This window comes from Myxine glutinosa, chromosome 7 (genome assembly GCF_964187855.1).
Source record: "Myxine glutinosa chromosome 7, kmMyxGlut1.1, whole genome shotgun sequence".
Classification (NCBI taxonomy): Eukaryota; Metazoa; Chordata; class Myxini; order Myxiniformes; family Myxinidae; genus Myxine; species Myxine glutinosa.
The window spans coordinates 49594979-49612314 of NC_136267.1; the positions used below are offsets into that span (position 1 = coordinate 49594979).

The following is a 17336-nucleotide window of genomic DNA, read 5'->3' on the forward strand; positions in this document are numbered from 1 at the left end:
TTGTTGCTTTTCTATAATCCTGAGCACTATTTTGAGGCCTTTATTGGATTCCTTGACCCAGAAAACATAGGATTAGCATATTTAATTAAGGTTCTAGGTTGACTAGAAGCCGAGATAGCGCAAAATATGTCTTTTATGGTGGCCATTTTGAAAATCCAAAATGGCGGCCATGCAGGTGTCTGTGCAAATGCCAACATTGATTTTCAGATTCTCCATGCTCTGATGATTCCAAAAATGTACAGTTTTGCTAATCCCAAAATTTTGAATGAAATTATATTTGTTAACATAGTGAACCTGACTAGTCCTTAAAAACAGCACGTTTCCTGTTTGGAATGATTTTCTATTTTGTTTTTATTCTGATTTTCTACTCTGCACATGCACGATCAGGACAAATTCAGAGACAAAGTACTGTTCAACAACAGATTTGTCTTCCGATTCAGGTTCAAAATACAACATTAAATTTAAATGAGTTGTTCCTCGATCATAAACTGATAAGATGGATGGACGGAAAGACATGCACCAATTGCTTAACCCCACTTTCTGCTTCAGGTGCGGGTTAATTATTGTATCCAGATCCGGATCTTCACCCAAATCAAATCGCCCTCGTCGCACACCCAACCTCCACAAAATTTCACCTGAATCCATCCACAACCTTTTGAGATATCCTGCTCACAAACAAACAGTGGTGAAAACATGACCTCCATCCACCTTTGGTGGTGGAAGTAATAAAGATCAAGGTTAATTGAGATTTTGGAAAGAAGTAGCAAAAGAACGAGGCAATGGCTCAAACTATCGACATTTATTTGAAGAGAATTTTTGTATACCCATAAAACTATCTTACAGAATGAAATATAATACATTGAGCAAGTTAATATTGTACAAGAGAGAGAGAAAAAAATCTCAATCATCGCAACTTTCTTTTGTGGTTGAAGCTGTAGTTTTTAGGAGTGTAGTTGAAGCTCAAGGGAAAGGTGTATGCTGCATGTGTGAGAAGTGTTATGATTTATGGGAGCGAGACATGCGTAATGAATGTAGAGCAGCAACGAAGGCTGGAAAGGGTGGAAATGCGAATGGTTCGGTGGATGTGCGGAGTATCGTTGAGAGAGAGGAAGACAAATGATGAATTGCGAAAGATGATAGGAATAGAGCCTGTGATGGATGCTGTGAAGAGGAACAGGTTGAGATGGTTTGGTCATGTGCTGAGGAAGGATGAAAGTGACTGGTTGAGAAGAGTGATGGAAATGAATGTAGAAGGAAGTAGAAGATGGGGAAGACCGAGAAAGACTTGGCTAAAGATGGTGGAAGAAGAAATGCGGGCAAGGGGGTTAACAAGGAGAAAAAACCACCTTTAGAGGCCATTTTTCCCCGCAAGCGGGGGTTGGCCTTTTTCGGGAACTGTGGTTGTTGTTGTTTTTCGGTCCCCTTTTTGAAGCAACATTTTACGGCCGGATGCCCTTCCTGACGCCAACCCTTTTTGCCGCCTTTAACGACAAGCAGGGAATTACCAGTGAACTGGTACTCAATTTGCCGACCTCGGAGGATGACAGGCTGAGTCAACCCCCCTGGCGTTAATTCAGCGATTGACCGGGATTCGAACCCAGGATCCTAGGATCCTTAGCCGGCACCCTAGCCACTAGCCCAACACCAGGGATGGTTAACAAGGAGAGATGCAGAAAATAGGGCAAAATGGAGAAGATTGTCATGGGGACCGCAAGGCTAACCCCTGCTCTTGCAGGGAAAATGGCCTTAAAATGCCTGTTGTCGTGTTGTTGTAATGGTTAGGGCGGCGGGCTTGGGATCCTCAGGTCCTGAGTTTTAATCCCGTTCAGCTGTTGAATTAATGCTAGGTGGGGATGGCCTTAAAATGCCTGTTGTTGTTGTAGTGCGACGTTCAGTGTTTCATGATAATGTCATAACTCAAAGCCAGTGTTACAGCCGGAGGCATACAGGGCCGCTTGAAACAATACGTGGAAATAAATGGTTAGAAATTCAGTAACAGGAAGCACATGGGCACAAACAAACATTTATGAGATAGATTGTTTTTTTTAAATGGCAAGAATTCGAGAAAATTTTGCACATTGTACTCTCAAGCTGAGGCAGATTTTACTTTCCTTGGAATTAAAAATATATGAAAATCTCTGTCTTGCTTGGGAAGATTTCACAGATGCTGTTGTACACATTGTGCTTCACATCTCCTCACAAACACATAATTCCAAACAGTGGCATCCTTCTGATTCCAGTTGAAAAGTTTCTGGAATGTGACGGTGTAAAATCTGCCTCAAATTAACTCGTAGGATGAAACGATCATGTTGCTGGTTGCACTTTTATGCCCCTCCATTAACACAGGCCCTCGGAGTGTTGGTCTGTTTCTGCTTCACAATCTGCTTCGTAGCGCTGGCGCGCTCGCTCCCAGTTCTGCCGCCGGCGTTCCTCACTGCGCCCGGGCCCCACAATGTCCGAATCCAAAGCCATACCGGCGGTGCCTGTGCCCAGTCCGGCATTCTTGGATCGAAGCTGCACCTTGATCTGCAGGTTCGCACACAGGTATAGATATAGGAATGCATATAGAAGCAAGCAGGCTTTCATCATAAGGTATTTAACAAATTATATCTTACAACAGTGCCTGTTTGGAGAAAATACTCAACACATCGTTCAGCCGCAGCCACATTACACAATAATACTTGCTCCAAGTATTTTAAAAAGCTGGAATGAATTTTATTGTAGAATCTGAAAATTGCCAATTTTCATGAACTTGTAATTTCCGAGAAAAACCATGGTAATTATGTGGCAGTCAAGTTGATGGCCATTTCATATTATGAAATCATATGCCTCGTCTCGGTCTTCATGACAACCTAATAATGGTCAAGTAAATGTAAAAAAGACACCGATGCGATACATGCTCAACGAGAAAGGCTCTCGGGAGATTGCATACCTCCGCCAAGCTGAACAGTTCACGGTTTGTATCCCACTGATAGACCAGATCTGGATCGGGACCTGAACATCTAATCAGCTTGTTCTCGTCGCCAAACCAACTCATCCACCCAGTTTGTCACAAATTGTCCACACGTTTTTGAAACATCATGCTATATATCATTTTGGCCCCATCACTCAATGGTGAAGAATCACTTAGAATTAAAAAAAAAATCGTATCTGGATCTTCGCCAAAATGTAATAATTTCGGAGAGGGGATAAAAGAGAACCTGAAGAGGACCAAAGAGCAGAGAGAGCCATACAGGAGGAGAGGCAGTAAAAATTTTGTTTAAATAATCTCTCTATAATTCCAGTAATCTCTGTGTGTCTGTATGCGACCGCTGTTTCTCGACAACTACCGGTCCGATATACTTGAAACTTGCCAGGTATATTGCTGGGGACCCGAGGATGTGCCTTTTCAAGGTTTGAAATTAATCGGACAAGTGGTTCCCAAGGTATGGTCACCGTACTCGCAAGCCGTTCGCTTTGGCTTTGCGAATGGACCAAACCATTTCATGTAAATAGAGGGGGGGGATTGGCCTATACACAGCCTCTCTGGATGTTAACTTTGCCAAAAACAAGAAAATAAAAACAACCGTTAGTTTAATTGGTCTATTATAGTTCTATTAAAGATGATAGGTTAATAATTTAATATTGAGAATTTGTGCTTCCCAAGTTATGGTCTCTCACATTCGCCTATATTTTCTTGCTCCGTATTCTGATCACTCTCAAGGTGGGTATGGTAATCATGCTGCTACGAAATTTTGACCAGCAAAGCGGGCACTGCAATGGCTCAAGGTACGTCATCCATCAGATCCTTCCAAATCTGTTGGTTGCAAAATCTGTGATGGGTGTCAATTCTGGACGCACATTGCTCATTCCACGCATAACCTTGAGTCCATCTGACAACATGTTCCCGTTCACTCTGCGGCGTCGACAGTTTCCGGTACGACCCTGCTTTGCCATGACTGTGAATAAATCCCAAGGGCAGTCGCTACACCATGTTGGGGTCTTCTGCACAAGAGACTTCTTCAGCCATGGTCAGTTCTACGTGGCGGCCAGTAGGGTTGGCAGCTCCAGCAGCCTCCGCATTCTTTCCTTGGACGAGGAAACAAAGAAGCAGCGCCGTTTCCTCAGCAATGTTGTTTATGAAGAGGTGCTAATGAGATAAAGGTGTGTGTACATGTAAACAATTTTTATTTTTATTTTTATTTAGTTATTGAAGAAAAATTGTGCAGAAAATAATTTATCAAACAAAGTGCACAACTTTTTTTTGTTTTCAGGTGTCAAAACGGTGTGGCCTTTGGAACTGGGGGTTGGAAGTGGGGGTTTTTTTGGTTGTTGTTGTTATTGTTGTTCTCTTCTCTTTTCTTTGTTTGTCCTTGCGAAAAGACAAAATACGTTTGCGATAATTGATTAATTGGCCATTAAAACTAAATTGCGAATAATCGTAATTCTGGCACGTGGTTTCAAAACTTTTTTCCTTTTGCACGCACGTACGGGCAAGCACGTACGGGCAAGCACGTACGGGCAAGCACGTACGGGCACGCACGTACGGGCACGCCCTAGTAATAATAAAGAGGCCATTAACCATTCTGTGATGTGAGAACAGGACATGTGCTTCTGCCTCATTATGGTGGATGCAGATATAGGCCGAGAAAAATATATTTGCGGTCTATGGTCAGCGCGCGCATCGATTTTGACCCTGCGCGTCAACAATTTTTTTTTTTTAAATTTCCAACGGTACCGACAACAGCGCATGCCTGTTGTTGCCGGGCCAGCGCGCTATCTCGGGAATTACGGGTCTGTGAGGGTCGCCACTGGTATCGACGTTCGCGCACGGCTATCCCCTACAAAACTACGTTTAGTTTGTCCAAATCCAACCAGCCGTTCCAAAGATATGAGTAGTGTTGTGTGCCGTGACGTCATGAATCCAATCGGCTGGATATTGTAATTTATTGAAACGAAGACGTTCTTTGTCGGGTTCGTGTGAAGCAACCAGAAGGCCTAGAGTGCTGCGGGTGATCTCGTTAGTTAGGCCTGGATCCTATCTCGTTTGTCATGAGGTTGTAAGTGTCTGTGATAATCTGGTGGACTGGGAGAAGAGATCGTGGGAGACCATCGGCCTGTTAGACCACTTGCACATGCGCAGTGTTGACGCGATCGACGCATTGGAATGTTTAACGGTACGGCGAGGCGATCCCGAGAACGAAATGGCAGTCTATAATATACTTGAAGAACTTAATGATTTTCAGAATAAATACATTTTAAAATAACTTAAGCTTGTGTTCATTATTTACATAAAAAAAGACCTACAAGTCCCATTGGCTGTCTTTAATTTCTCTTTGGACGGCGCCACTGCAGATGAGGAGGACCGCAAGGCATGATGACACAAAAAACACCTTTATATTTGCAATCCATGCTTTTCAAAAAAAAAAAGAAAAGAAAAAAAAACCGCATCACCGCGTCAATTCTGGAACTTTTAGTCTAGTAGGAAGACTAGGTCCCCCTGCACCCCCCGGAGATATACTTCTAATCAGTGTTTCTAGATTGGAAAAAATGTGTAGAAAATGACTAGCTATGGCCCCAAGCTGAAATAATGTCCCACATACCATTTTTATGCAAATTACTGCTGCCATTATCAAAAAAAGACTAGGTCCCCCTGCACCCCCCGGAGATATACTTCTAATCAGTGTTTCTAGATTGGAAAAAATGTGTAGAAAATGACTAGCTATGGCCCCAAGCTGACAAAATGTCCCACATACCATTTTTATGCAAATTACTGCTGCCATTATCAAAAAAAGACTAGGTCCCCCTGCACCCCCGGAGATATACTTCTAATCAGTGTTTCTAGATTGGAAAAAATGTGTAGAAAATGACTAGCTATGGCCCCAAGCTGAAAAAATGTCCCACATACCATTTTTATGCAAATTACTGCTGCCATTATCAAAAAAAGACTAGGTCCCCCTGCACCCCCCGGAGATATACTGAAACTGGCAGTGACTGGTGATTGAAATGCGGTGCCTTTTTGTGTTTCAGGTCGAGGTACGTGAACTCCCCACGATCTACAGCAACCAGGAAGAGACTGATACCAGGGTGGTTCTGTACCTCCATCATGCTGCTACCATCGGATACAAGAACGCTGTAGTCAGAACACCGGACACAGACATCCTCCTGATCCTGCTCCACCATGCCCACAACATCAAGCTGACGGTGTACCTGGATACAGGGTCAGGGAAGCATCGCCAACTTGTCAACGTCTCTGAGCTGGCAGAATCCCTGGGAGAGGACTACTGTGCCACTCTCCTGGGGTACTATGTGTTCAGCGGAGAAGACTGCACCAGTGCCTTCAAAGGGAAGGGAAAAGTCGGGCCCTTGAAAAAGCTGGAGAAGAATCCCAGGTTTCACAGGGCATTCGGTGAATTTCACAGGGTATTTAGAAAAATAAAACTTTGTGTTAACGTCTGTGTAGACGGACCTTAATATGAGTCTATTATTTCGTAAAACTGTGATTATTTTGTAAATAAAGCACTAATTAGCATACTAGTATACCATAGACACATGTAATCATGTTATGAATAGTTCTATCATGATCTATGCCCTTCAAAACATGGGTCTAGACACCTTCATTTTTCAATTATCTGCAATATTGGCTGAGATATGTCAAAAATCGTTTTTTTGATAATGGCAGCAGTAATTTGCATAAAAATGGTATGTGGGACATTGTTTCAGCTTGGGGCCATAGCTAGTCATTTTCTACACATTTTTTCCAATCTAGAAACACTGATTAGAAGTATATCTCCGGGGGGGTGCAGGGGGACCTAGTCTTTTTTTGATAATGGCAGCAGTAATTTGCATAAAAATGGTATGTGGGACATTGTTTCAGCTTGGGGCCATAGCTAGTCATTTTCTACACATTTTTTCCAATCTAGAAACACTGATTAGAAGTATATCTCCGGGGGGGTGCAGGGGGACCTAGTCTTTTTTTGATAATGGCAGCAGTAATTTGCATAAAAATGGTATGTGGGACATTTTTTCAGCTTGGGGCCATAGCTAGTCATTTTCTACACATTGTTTCCAATCTAGAAACACTGATTAGAAGTATATCTCCGGGGGGTGCAGGGGGACCTAGTCTTCCTACTAGACTATTTGGTCTGACCAGAGACCAGCAATATATTTTTTTCGGCCTAATGTTGAGAGTTTTAGATGTCACAGAATCCAGGGGAGAGCTATGATGCTGGCGTGTCAGCTCATAGGGAAGAGCAGTACTCCATTGAGCTACAGACAATGGCCTTGTTGGCCTTTTCATGAGCAATTGTCATTTTTCAAGGAATTATTCAGAAAGACAGAAGATTCCAAAACTGTGGCTGGCTTTGGAGGCGAAATTTGATAAGTATTCATCTGTCTAACCTCAGGAGAGCCAGGAAACAATATCTCTCCACTCTCAAGCCCTGCGCATCGTAAGAGCGTGACCAAGGGTTGGCATCATGAAGGGCATCCGGCCATAAAAACATTGCCTCAAACAGGGAACCATGAATGTCATGGGGCCCGCAAGGCTAACCCCCGCTCTAGTGGGGAAAATGGCCTTAAAACGATCATTCATTCATTCATTCATTCTCAAGACTGAACTCTCAAACCTGTCTCCCTCCTCAAAATCCTGGTGGCGTCTGGTCAAATCTGTTTCTGGTGTTTGTTCCCCTTCCATCCCCCTCCCTTACCTCAAACGGCTAAACAGCTGACACCGCACGTGAAAAAGCCAAATGCCTCAACTCTGTGTTTTCCTCAAAATCTTGTGTACCGACCCCATATCTCTCTGTACCCACCGTACCCAGTCGAATCCAGCTGCTCCTGGACTCTGTGTCCTTCTCTCCTGACAAGGTGGAGAGGTTTCTGTCAAACCTCGACTCTGATTCTGCAACTGGACCATAGGGCATCAGCCCACGGGTCCTAAAATCCTGCTCTGCCGCTCGATCTCACTCTCTCTCTGTTCTCTTCACCCTCTCTTTTGCTCAAGGTCATCTGCCATCTGCCATCTGCTTGGAAATCAGCCAACATTACCGCTTTACACAAAAAAGATGTTAAAACAGATCCTTGCAACTACAGACCAATCAGCCTGCTTCCAATAATCAGCAAGGTCATGGAATCAATCATCGCTTCTGACATCAAATCCTTCCTCTTCACCAATGGCTTGATCTCGGATCATTAATTTGGATTCAGACCAGGTCACTCTACTTTGGACATGCTGCTTCTGCTGTCTCAAAAATGGATGGAGGTCCTGAATGCCAAACAGGAAATCAGAGCTGTCTCCATTGACATATCACGTGCCTTCGATACTGTCCAGCCCCCCTCTCTGCTCACCAAATTGTCCTCTGATGGTATCCATGGAAATCTGCACGCATGGCTTACAGACTTCCTCTCTGTTCGTAGTTAACATGTGGCCCTGAATGGATTTCTCTCATCTCCCCTTCCTGTTCAGGCTGGAGTTCCCCAAGGAAGTGTTATGGGCCCTGTGCTTTTTCTGGTCTTCATCAATGATCTCTCCGACTCTCTGGAAAATCCTATCTCTTTGCTGATGAGCACTCTCTACCGCTCCATACCTCATCCCTCAGATCGGCAGTCTGCAGCCTCCTCACTCCCTGCAGACCTGGTCAAAATCACAGACTGGTCAAACAAGTGGAACATATCTTTCAATCCTGTCAAATCTCACACTCCCACGATGTCTCTCCGAAAAGACTGACTGGACAACCTTCCCATCTACTTTCTCAACAATCCTCTCCAACAAGTGCTGTCACTCAAGCTTTTGAGTCTCACTATCTGCCATGATCTTTCCTGGGAAAACCACATTTCCAAGCTGGCCTCCAAAGGCAGTCGCCGACTGGGCATCATCTGTCGTGCGAAGTTCTTCCTTGGCACACCTGAACTCCTCACCACATACAAGGCTTTCATCCGCAGCTCAATGGAATACTGTTCTCCCCTCTGGGCTGATGCTCCTTCCTCACACCTAGCTCGGCTTCACGCTGTTAATACCAAAGCTTTCAGAATCATTGGAATCTCCCGCGATGAAGCTAACTCCGAGGGCCTTTCACTCACTCACCGCAGGCAGGTTGGTGATCTTTCTGTCTTCTACAGACTCCTCTCCGTCCTAGCTCCCCCAGCTCTGTCTGTGCTCTGTCCCCCAAATATTCCTCCAGGTCACACAAGAGCTGCCTGCAACCTCTTATGGTTAAATTGCCAAAATCAAGACTCTCTATTCACCTTCACTCTTTCATTCCTCTTTTCTCCTGCCTCTGGAACAAACTCCCTCGCTCTCTTCAATCCCACTCCTTCCTCCAGGTCTTTAAAACAGCTGTTCACCACCATTTCTTATTTTCCCCCCCATCGAAAACATTGATCTTTTCTACACCCATTAATTCACCCCAGATCCACTTTTTTGAAATACCGACTTCTTTCTTGGAAGTCCTAGCAGTGTCCATGTGTTTTATACCTCTCCCACCCCTTTGCCCCCTTTCCCACGGCTCCTCCTCCCAAGCCCTCTCCCTCCCACAGATCTCCCGATGTCCTCGTTCTCTGCTGTTGTACTTGTATGCTTCCCTCTATCTCCCCATTTAGTCTCCTGCTCCCTTTATTATATGTTTTACGTGTCCGTTTTTTTTTTTTTTTTTGTGATTAATGTTAGCTCTTGCACGAGCCTCGATCTTGTATACAATTTTTGTTTTTTTTAAATCCCAGGAGAGGTTGTGATTTATGGTGAGGTGGAGAAGTTCAAGAATGTACCTCTTCCAGTGACTGCAAATGACCATGTAAATAAGTGTATTAATTTGATAATCCTTAGATTATCCTATCAATAGATTAGGTTGCTTCCTATCAATAGGGAAAGAGATGTGAGTTTTGGTGAGAACATGGTCATGGAGCCAAGAGGGGCAGATGAGGATCAGGAGAGATTTGCTGGAAATTTCATCATTACCAGATCCACAGGGGTAGGATGTACCATTACCAGAGATGCAGTTGTTACAAAAAATTCCAAAAAATTGTGGAAATATAATTAAATTGGGGGTAATGATTAAAAAATAAAAAATAAATAAGTAATGCATTCACCTATGGAACCATTTTTACCTCGCAGTACCATCTTTGATGCATGATTTACTGTACAATAGTAGAAGTTAGACAACGTATCACAATTAACAAATCATAAACATATGCCTTTGACTCACCGGTTCAATGATACCCTTGCTGCCTTTTCCCAGCTTCTCCCCTTTTTTCCAGCCCATCTTCTCAAGCAATTTTCGTCCTTTGTTTTCTTCATTAATTTCTCTGAGTGAACAAAAATAAATTTGGTGATTAACTTTGTCAGGTACATTATATGTAAAGGCAGCGCGGTGGTTAAACAGTAGTACGTGAAAAGGGCTCGGTATGTAAAAGTTTATTACGCCAACATGGATGCAACTCCTCAGAATCCAAAATAAAGAGCAGTCTGAATGGAAAGTAATTTCTGATACTTCAGACAAAGTGTAGAACAATGTGAAGATGGAAAGTGTACAAACTAAACCATAAGATGAATACTTGCTCGGTAATGCAATATTTAAAGACAGAGGACAAGACAGACATTGCCTGTGCTTTTCGTCTTGTCCTCTTCGGGACAATTTCAAGAATACCAGCAGATATCACGGATCAAATCCATTTATACTTGCACGTGGTTACCAACTGGCACACGTGACTGATGGTCGTTGGCTAACGCCAATGCACATTATGGATGTGAGGTGCTGAGGGAACTGGATAACCCAAGACATTCCACACTGCAGCAGCTGCATCAAAACAAGCGAAGTGTTTGCACGAATTAATTTTTGCTTGCAAAGAATGGGCCACTGTGTGTGTAAATGTGCCACACTGCGTGTGTAAATGTGCCACACTGCGTGCTCGGGCCACGATCCGAAACCAGTCACCGAGATAGTTTGTGTGCATTTTGGATTGTCCAGCAGATGCTGACCGATCGCAGAATTGTCGCAGTTTTGGGCAAGCATTTTATTGGGATTTTTGCATGCTCAGGCTGGTTGTATATGGGATGTACCTAGACTGCTACTAATCGGAAATGGAACGTGCTGCTTTATTCGGCCCTCCAATCTCTGGGATGTATCGCGCATGTACCTGGCATCACATGCTCCAGCACTGAAACCCAAATAACATTATTCAGTTGTGTGGTATGCAGTGCATCTTTCTGGAGGAGCAAGCATTTTGTGGGTCGTAAATACCACTAGCGTTGTGGCCATATGATAGCAGAGCATGACTGCTTGCTTAATGCGTTGTTCAAATTTTTGAGAAAATTTACCTTTCCAAGGCAGATTTAGATAAACCGGTCAATTTTCAGGAATTAATAAGATAGCACACTTTCGAGGAGATTTTTTTTTTTTTTTTTTTTTTTTTTTTTTTTTTGTATACAAGTTCGAGGCTCGTGAAAGAGCGAACATTAATCACACAGAAAGACAAACCGACACATAAAACATATAACATAGGGAGCGGTAGACAAGATGGGGAGAGAGGGGGAAGGACACAAACACAACATTTGAGAGCAGGGACCGAGAGACATGGAGACATCGAGAGATCTGAGAGAGGGCGAGGGCTTTGGGGGGGGGGGGGGGGGGGGCGTGGGAAGGGGGCAGTGGGAGAGGTATAAAACATATGGACCCTGCCAGGACTTACAGGAAAGAAGTTGGAATTTCAAACAAGGTGGATCTGGGGTGAATTAGCGGGGGTAGAAAAGATCAAGGTTTTGGATGGGGGAAGATAAGAGATGGTGGTGAACAGCTGTTTTAAAGACCTGGAGGGAGGAGTGGGATTGAAGGGAGTGAGGTAGTTTGTTCCAGAGGCGGGAGAAAAGAGGAATGAAAGAGTGAAGGTGAGCGGAGAGCCGAGATTTCGGCAGTTTAACCATCAGAGGGTTGCTGGCAGATCTTGTGCGACCTGTAGGAATATTTGGGGGACAGAGCACAGAGAGAGCTGGGGGTGCAAGGCCGGAGAGGAGTCGGTAGAAGACAGAAAGACCACCTACCTGCCTGCGGTGAGTGAGTGAAAGGCCCTCAGAGATAGCTTCATCGCGGGAGATTCCAATAATTCTGAAAGCTTTGGTTTCAACAGCGTGAAGCCGAGCTAGGTGTGAGGCAGGAGCACCGGCCCATAGGGGAGAACAGTATTCCATTGAGCTGCGGATGAAAGCCTTGTATGTGGTGAGGAGCTCAGGTGTGCCGAGGAAGGACTTCGCACGACGGAGGATGCCCAGTCGGCGACTGGCTTTGGAGGCCAGCTTGGAAATGTGGTTTTCCCAAGAAAGATCATGGCAGATAGTGAGACCCAAAATCTTGAGCGACAGAACTTCTTGGAGAGGATTGTTGAGAAAGTAGATGGGAGGGTTGTCCAGTCGATCTTTTCGGAGAGACATAGTAAGAGTGTGAGATTTGTCAGGATTGAAAGACATGTTCCACTTGTTTGACCAGTCTGTGATTTTGTCCAGGTCTTCAGAGAGTGAGGAGGCAGCAGACTGCCGATCTGAGGGAAGAGGAATGGAGCGGCAGAGAGTGGAGTCATCAGCAAAGAGATAGAGAGGATTTTCGAGAGAGTCAGAGAGATCATTGATGAAGACCAGAAAAAGCACGGGGCCCAGAACACTGCCTTGGGGAACTCCAGCCTGAACAGGAAGAGGAGATGAGAGAAACCCATTCAGGGCCACACGTTGACGACGACTAGAGAGGAAGTCCGCCAGCCATGCGTGGAGATTTCCATGGATACCAAAGGAGGAGAGTTTGGTGAGCAGAGCGGGGTGCCAGACCGTGTCGAAGGCACGTGATATGTCGAGGGAGACAGCTCTAATTTCCTGTTTGGCATTGAGGACCTCCATCCATTGTTGAGACAGCAGAAGCAGCATGTCCAGAGTAGAGTGACCTGGTCTGAAACCAAATTGATGATCAGAGATCAAGCCATTGGAGAAGAGGAAAGATTTCATATCAGAAGCAATGATGGATTCCATGACTTTGCTGATAATTGGGAGAAGGCTGATTGGTCTGTAGTTGCTAGGATCTGTTTTTGCACCTTTTTTGTGCAAAGCGGTGATGTTGGCTGATTTCCAAGCAGATGGCAGTTGACCTTGAGCAAAAGAGAGGGTGAAGAGAACAGAGAGAGGGTGAGATAGAGCAGCAGAGCAGGATTTTAGGACCCGTGGGCTGATGCCGTCGGGTCCAGTTGCAGAATCAGAGTCGAGGGTTGACAGAAACTTTTCCACCTTGTCAGGAGGAAAGGACACGGAGTCCAGGAGCAGCAGGGTACGACTGGGTATGGTGGGTACAGAGAGGGATGGGTTTGGGACACAAGATTTAGAGGCAAACACAGAGTTGAGGCATTCAGCTTTTTCACGTGCGGAGTCAGCTGTGTAGCCGTTTGAGGTAAGGGAGGGGATGGAGGGGGAACAAACACCAGAAACGGATTTGACCAGACGCCACCAGGATTTGGAAGAGGGAGACAGATAAGAGAGTTCGGTCTTGAGAACGGAGAGATATTCTTTCCTGGCTCTCCTGAGGGTGGACACACACTTGTTTCGGGCTTTGTGAAAGGAAATGAGATTTCCTTCCGTTGGATTTGCTTTCCAGGAGACGAAGGCAAGTTGTTTCTGGGCAACAGCCTCACCACAAGATTCCGTGTACCATGGACGGGAGGAAGGGTATGACAACTGAAGACGAGATGGGATAAATCTGTGCATGAGAGAGAGCAATTTACTTTGGAAGAATTCCCAGGATGAGTTGATGTCAGAGGTGGTAGAGATGGGAGACCAGTCCAGATGATTGATGGCTGCTTGAAGACCGTGCCAGTTGGCCTGAGTGAAATGCCAGACTCGTCGACGCTGAGCAGCAGAGATGACAATTTTGCAAAATATACACCCAGCAATTACTCACTCAGAGTAGCCATTATCACGGAAAAAGGAATTCACATATGGTGAACAAATGGCGAAGGCTCAATTCAGAATTGCCTGATGCCAGCTATTACTGAAAACAATGGTGGAATTTTGAGAATGGCCTCCAAAATGTGAATCTATGGATCCCTATTTTTGACCGGTGAAACAATTTTGCATTTCCGGCCTCCACAACATTTTAGTCTTTGCTTTTAAAATGATTATGGTCATCATTCTTTGAAGCAGTCTGAATGAGGATGGCAGTTTTCAGAAGGATCGCTTTAAAACTTCACCCACATGTTCAACGGATGTCTTGAATAAATTATGTGCAGAGATTAATTTGTATAGATGGTCCATTAGTGCAGAAGAGCAACCTTCACGAGAGAAAAAAATAAAAATAAACAAACGAATGAAGCATTAATTTGTTTGTTACATTCCTATTACCTTCTCCTTTCCTCTTCCTCAACTCAAACCAACCAAACTACAATGTATTCGATTTGGTGCCAAATTCTCAATGACACAAAAATTAACCTCATTTACGTTTTAATTTACATGTTGAAGTGCAAGTGCAAAAAACGTGCAATGAGGACAGGACTGTTGTTTCCATAACGATAAAAGGAAATATAAACATGGAGATTTACTCATGCACTGAGGCAGGGGCGTCGTCCTTCTGGAAGGGGTTGTCACTCCCAATGTCTCGTCGACGGATACCAGCCCGGTTTTTGTAGTTTGTCTTCTTAAGGAGGGCCTCTAACTCCTTGTAAGGACAATTCTCGGGTAGATTCAACAAACCCAAGAGAAGACAGGTGAAATGTTGGGGGGAAGGTGTAGTGGAGAGATAATGAAGGAAAAAACAAGTTGAAATAAAAAGGTGCAACACATTGAGAAATTTTAAAGAATTTATAACTCGGGAACAATTCAATTCATGGAATCCTGAACAATAATTTTTGTTTTACCATTAATCAAATCAAGTTGTTGTTTATTCATTGAATTCAAATGATGTGCTTGGAAAGTTCACAATACACAAAACTTTGCTTCAGATTTGGAGACAAGAAAATGTCCTCCTCTCTCACCTCACCTGCAAACCATACTTTGCCTTCATTTGCTTCATCTCCTTTCGTCTAATCTTTTCCTTGTTCTCCTTTGGAAATGCCTTGCCTTCGCCCAGAAAGTTCAAATAAATACATCGTAAGAAACAAACAAAAAAACAACCCAAAAGTACAACTTTAAAAGATACCAAGGCCACAGAACAAGAACAACTCAAACAACAAACTTCACCTGCATTGGCATTGTTCGGGCGCAGGCGCAGGTGAGCAAGGACCTGGCCTGGCTCACACCCGACGCAGGTCTCAGCATCAGGGTGAATGTGAAAGGAAAGCACTGTTTCACCAAATCGCAATTCATCGCCGTGGCTCAGTGCATGGGGTTCAGAGACTGCATCCTTTTCCTGCCACCATATGACACGAGCATGCAATTTCCGAAAGATGCATTTTCCATTTAACTGCTAATGCATAGGAAATCAAATAATCATATAAAACAACAGCAAAATCCTGTATATTATGCTGCTCTTTCTCGTTTCACCTGAATTCCTTATCGACAAGACCAACTGATGTTAATGCGTCAACATTGAGATGCATTACACGAGTCAGTAAAGTGCTCAAACCACAAGGGTATCACAACAAATCTTACGAAGTGAATTTCCTCATCTTATCATCCCTATAAGTAGTTACAAATGAGGATAAAAATCAAGAACTAGGAAGTATAATTTGAAGTGAATGCGTCAATGCATATGCGTCCACCCATGTTAAATATCAACCCACTGTTATGTTTGATCTCAATTACAGGTCATATGAAGAAATTAAAGGTCCCTTGAGAGAGGAGAGAGGGAGGGAGGGAGAGATATCGAGAGAGCAGACAGATAAGTAGAATAGAGACATCAGATGCTTCTAACTCGAGTTATGGTCTGCAAAATGATTTAAGGGCACATGACCTTTGACCTGTTCAATTTAAAATATTATCTATTCATCTTTGCATAATAGTACACATCTGTACTAAGTTTGGTCAAAATCCCTTTAGCGGTTCATAAGTTATCACGTTAACTAAAATCTACTACTTTCAGCTAAAGGTCACATGACCTTTGACCCTGTGAACTCAAAATCTAATCGGTTCATCTTTTTTTTTTCTTCTTTTTTTTGTATACTGAATCGAGGCTCGTGAAAGAGCTAACATTAACTTCACAAACAAATCGACCAGACAAACAAAATACACAAAAAGAGGGAGCGGAAGACAAGATGGGGAGAAAAGGGGAAGCACACACACACAACATCCGAGAGCAGGGAGATGTGTGGAAGGGAGAGGGCCCGGGGGGGAGGAGGCGTGGGAAGGGGGGGGGGGGGAGGGAGAAGTATAAAGCACAAGGACACCAAGGACTTCCAGGACAAAAGTTGGTATTTCAAAAAGTGGAATTGGGGTGAAATTAGCGGGGGTAGAAAAGATCAAGGTTTTGGATGGGGGAAGATAAGAGATGGTGGTGAACAGCTGTTTTAAAGACTTGGAGGGTGGAGTGGGATTGAAGAGAGTGAGGGAGTTTTGCATCATAATACACTTTTTTTTTTTACCATATTTGTTAAAAAAATTCCTTAAGTGGGTCACAAGTTATCGTGGAAACAAAAATTGATCACAGACGAACGGACACAACACACAACAACAACATGCATTTTAAGGCCATTTTCCCTGCAAGAGCGGGGGTTAGCCTTGAACCAAGAACCCTTGTCGAACGGAACGGAACGAGTGTCCATTTGAACAGCGCTGCGCAGAGGACCGGCTGAAGAAGAAGAACCATCGACTTGAATTACCAATTCGTTTTCGTTATTGTAGTTCCTTATTATTTTGAAACAAGTGATTTATTAATTATAATAAATCTTTACTTTGTAAAAGCTGTTTCGTTTATTGGAGTCTCCTGAGTCTTCTCAACATTCTTCAACAATTCTTCAACAACAACAGACGAACGGACATACAACCCAAAACAATACCTCGGCACCTTCGGCGGCGGAGACATAAAAAGCCTGATTTCTGTCAAAGTAACTCAATTCTAGATATGCTGCTCAAGGCTGACTGCACTCATTTATTCCTCGCTTCTCCTGTCGATGGAACCACCATCCCAAGGCCGTATTTTCCCACTCTTCTCTCCAGGCCTTCAAAAGCAGGCAGTCCACTGCCACCTCAAAAAGCAGGTGTTCCACTGCCCTATCCTGGCCCATAACCTTTATTACCCACATTAACCCCTCCTAATCCAACCCTCTTGCTTGCTGGTTTCAGTATTTCCTCCCCTCATCTCTCCCTTTTTTGTTTGTTTAATCCCTTTCTGGTTTGTGCCTAATTATTGCCCTGCTACTTAACTTTTAATTCAACCTTGCTCTTTGATGAGCCTCACTCA

The 17336-nt window shown here is 43.9% G+C and overlaps 1 protein-coding gene across 6 annotated transcripts in view; it reads right to left on the reverse strand.

Annotated features, from left to right (window-relative positions):
- Nucleotides 1–784: 784 nt before the first annotated feature.
- The window catches only part of AGGF1 (angiogenic factor with G-patch and FHA domains 1), a 29779-nt gene continuing 13227 nt past the window's right edge, over nucleotides 785–17336 (reverse strand). For 2 of the 6 annotated variants that reach the window (XM_068122296.2, XM_078781669.1), the window contains exons 12-16: nucleotides 15179–15347; nucleotides 14979–15058; nucleotides 14542–14672; nucleotides 10182–10281; nucleotides 785–2526 (exon numbers count right to left, since the gene is read on the reverse strand). In XM_068122296.2, the coding sequence (XP_067978397.1) occupies nucleotides 2338–2526; nucleotides 10182–10281; nucleotides 14542–14672; nucleotides 14979–15058; nucleotides 15179–15347 (669 nt within the window). In that variant the 3' untranslated portion in view covers nucleotides 785–2337. Of the gene's footprint in view, nucleotides 2527–10181; nucleotides 10282–14541; nucleotides 14685–14978; nucleotides 15059–15178; nucleotides 15351–17336 lie in introns of all 6 variants that reach the window. The other 4 variants (XM_078781668.1, XM_078781666.1, XM_068122295.2 and 1 more) reach the window with 3 other exon arrangements.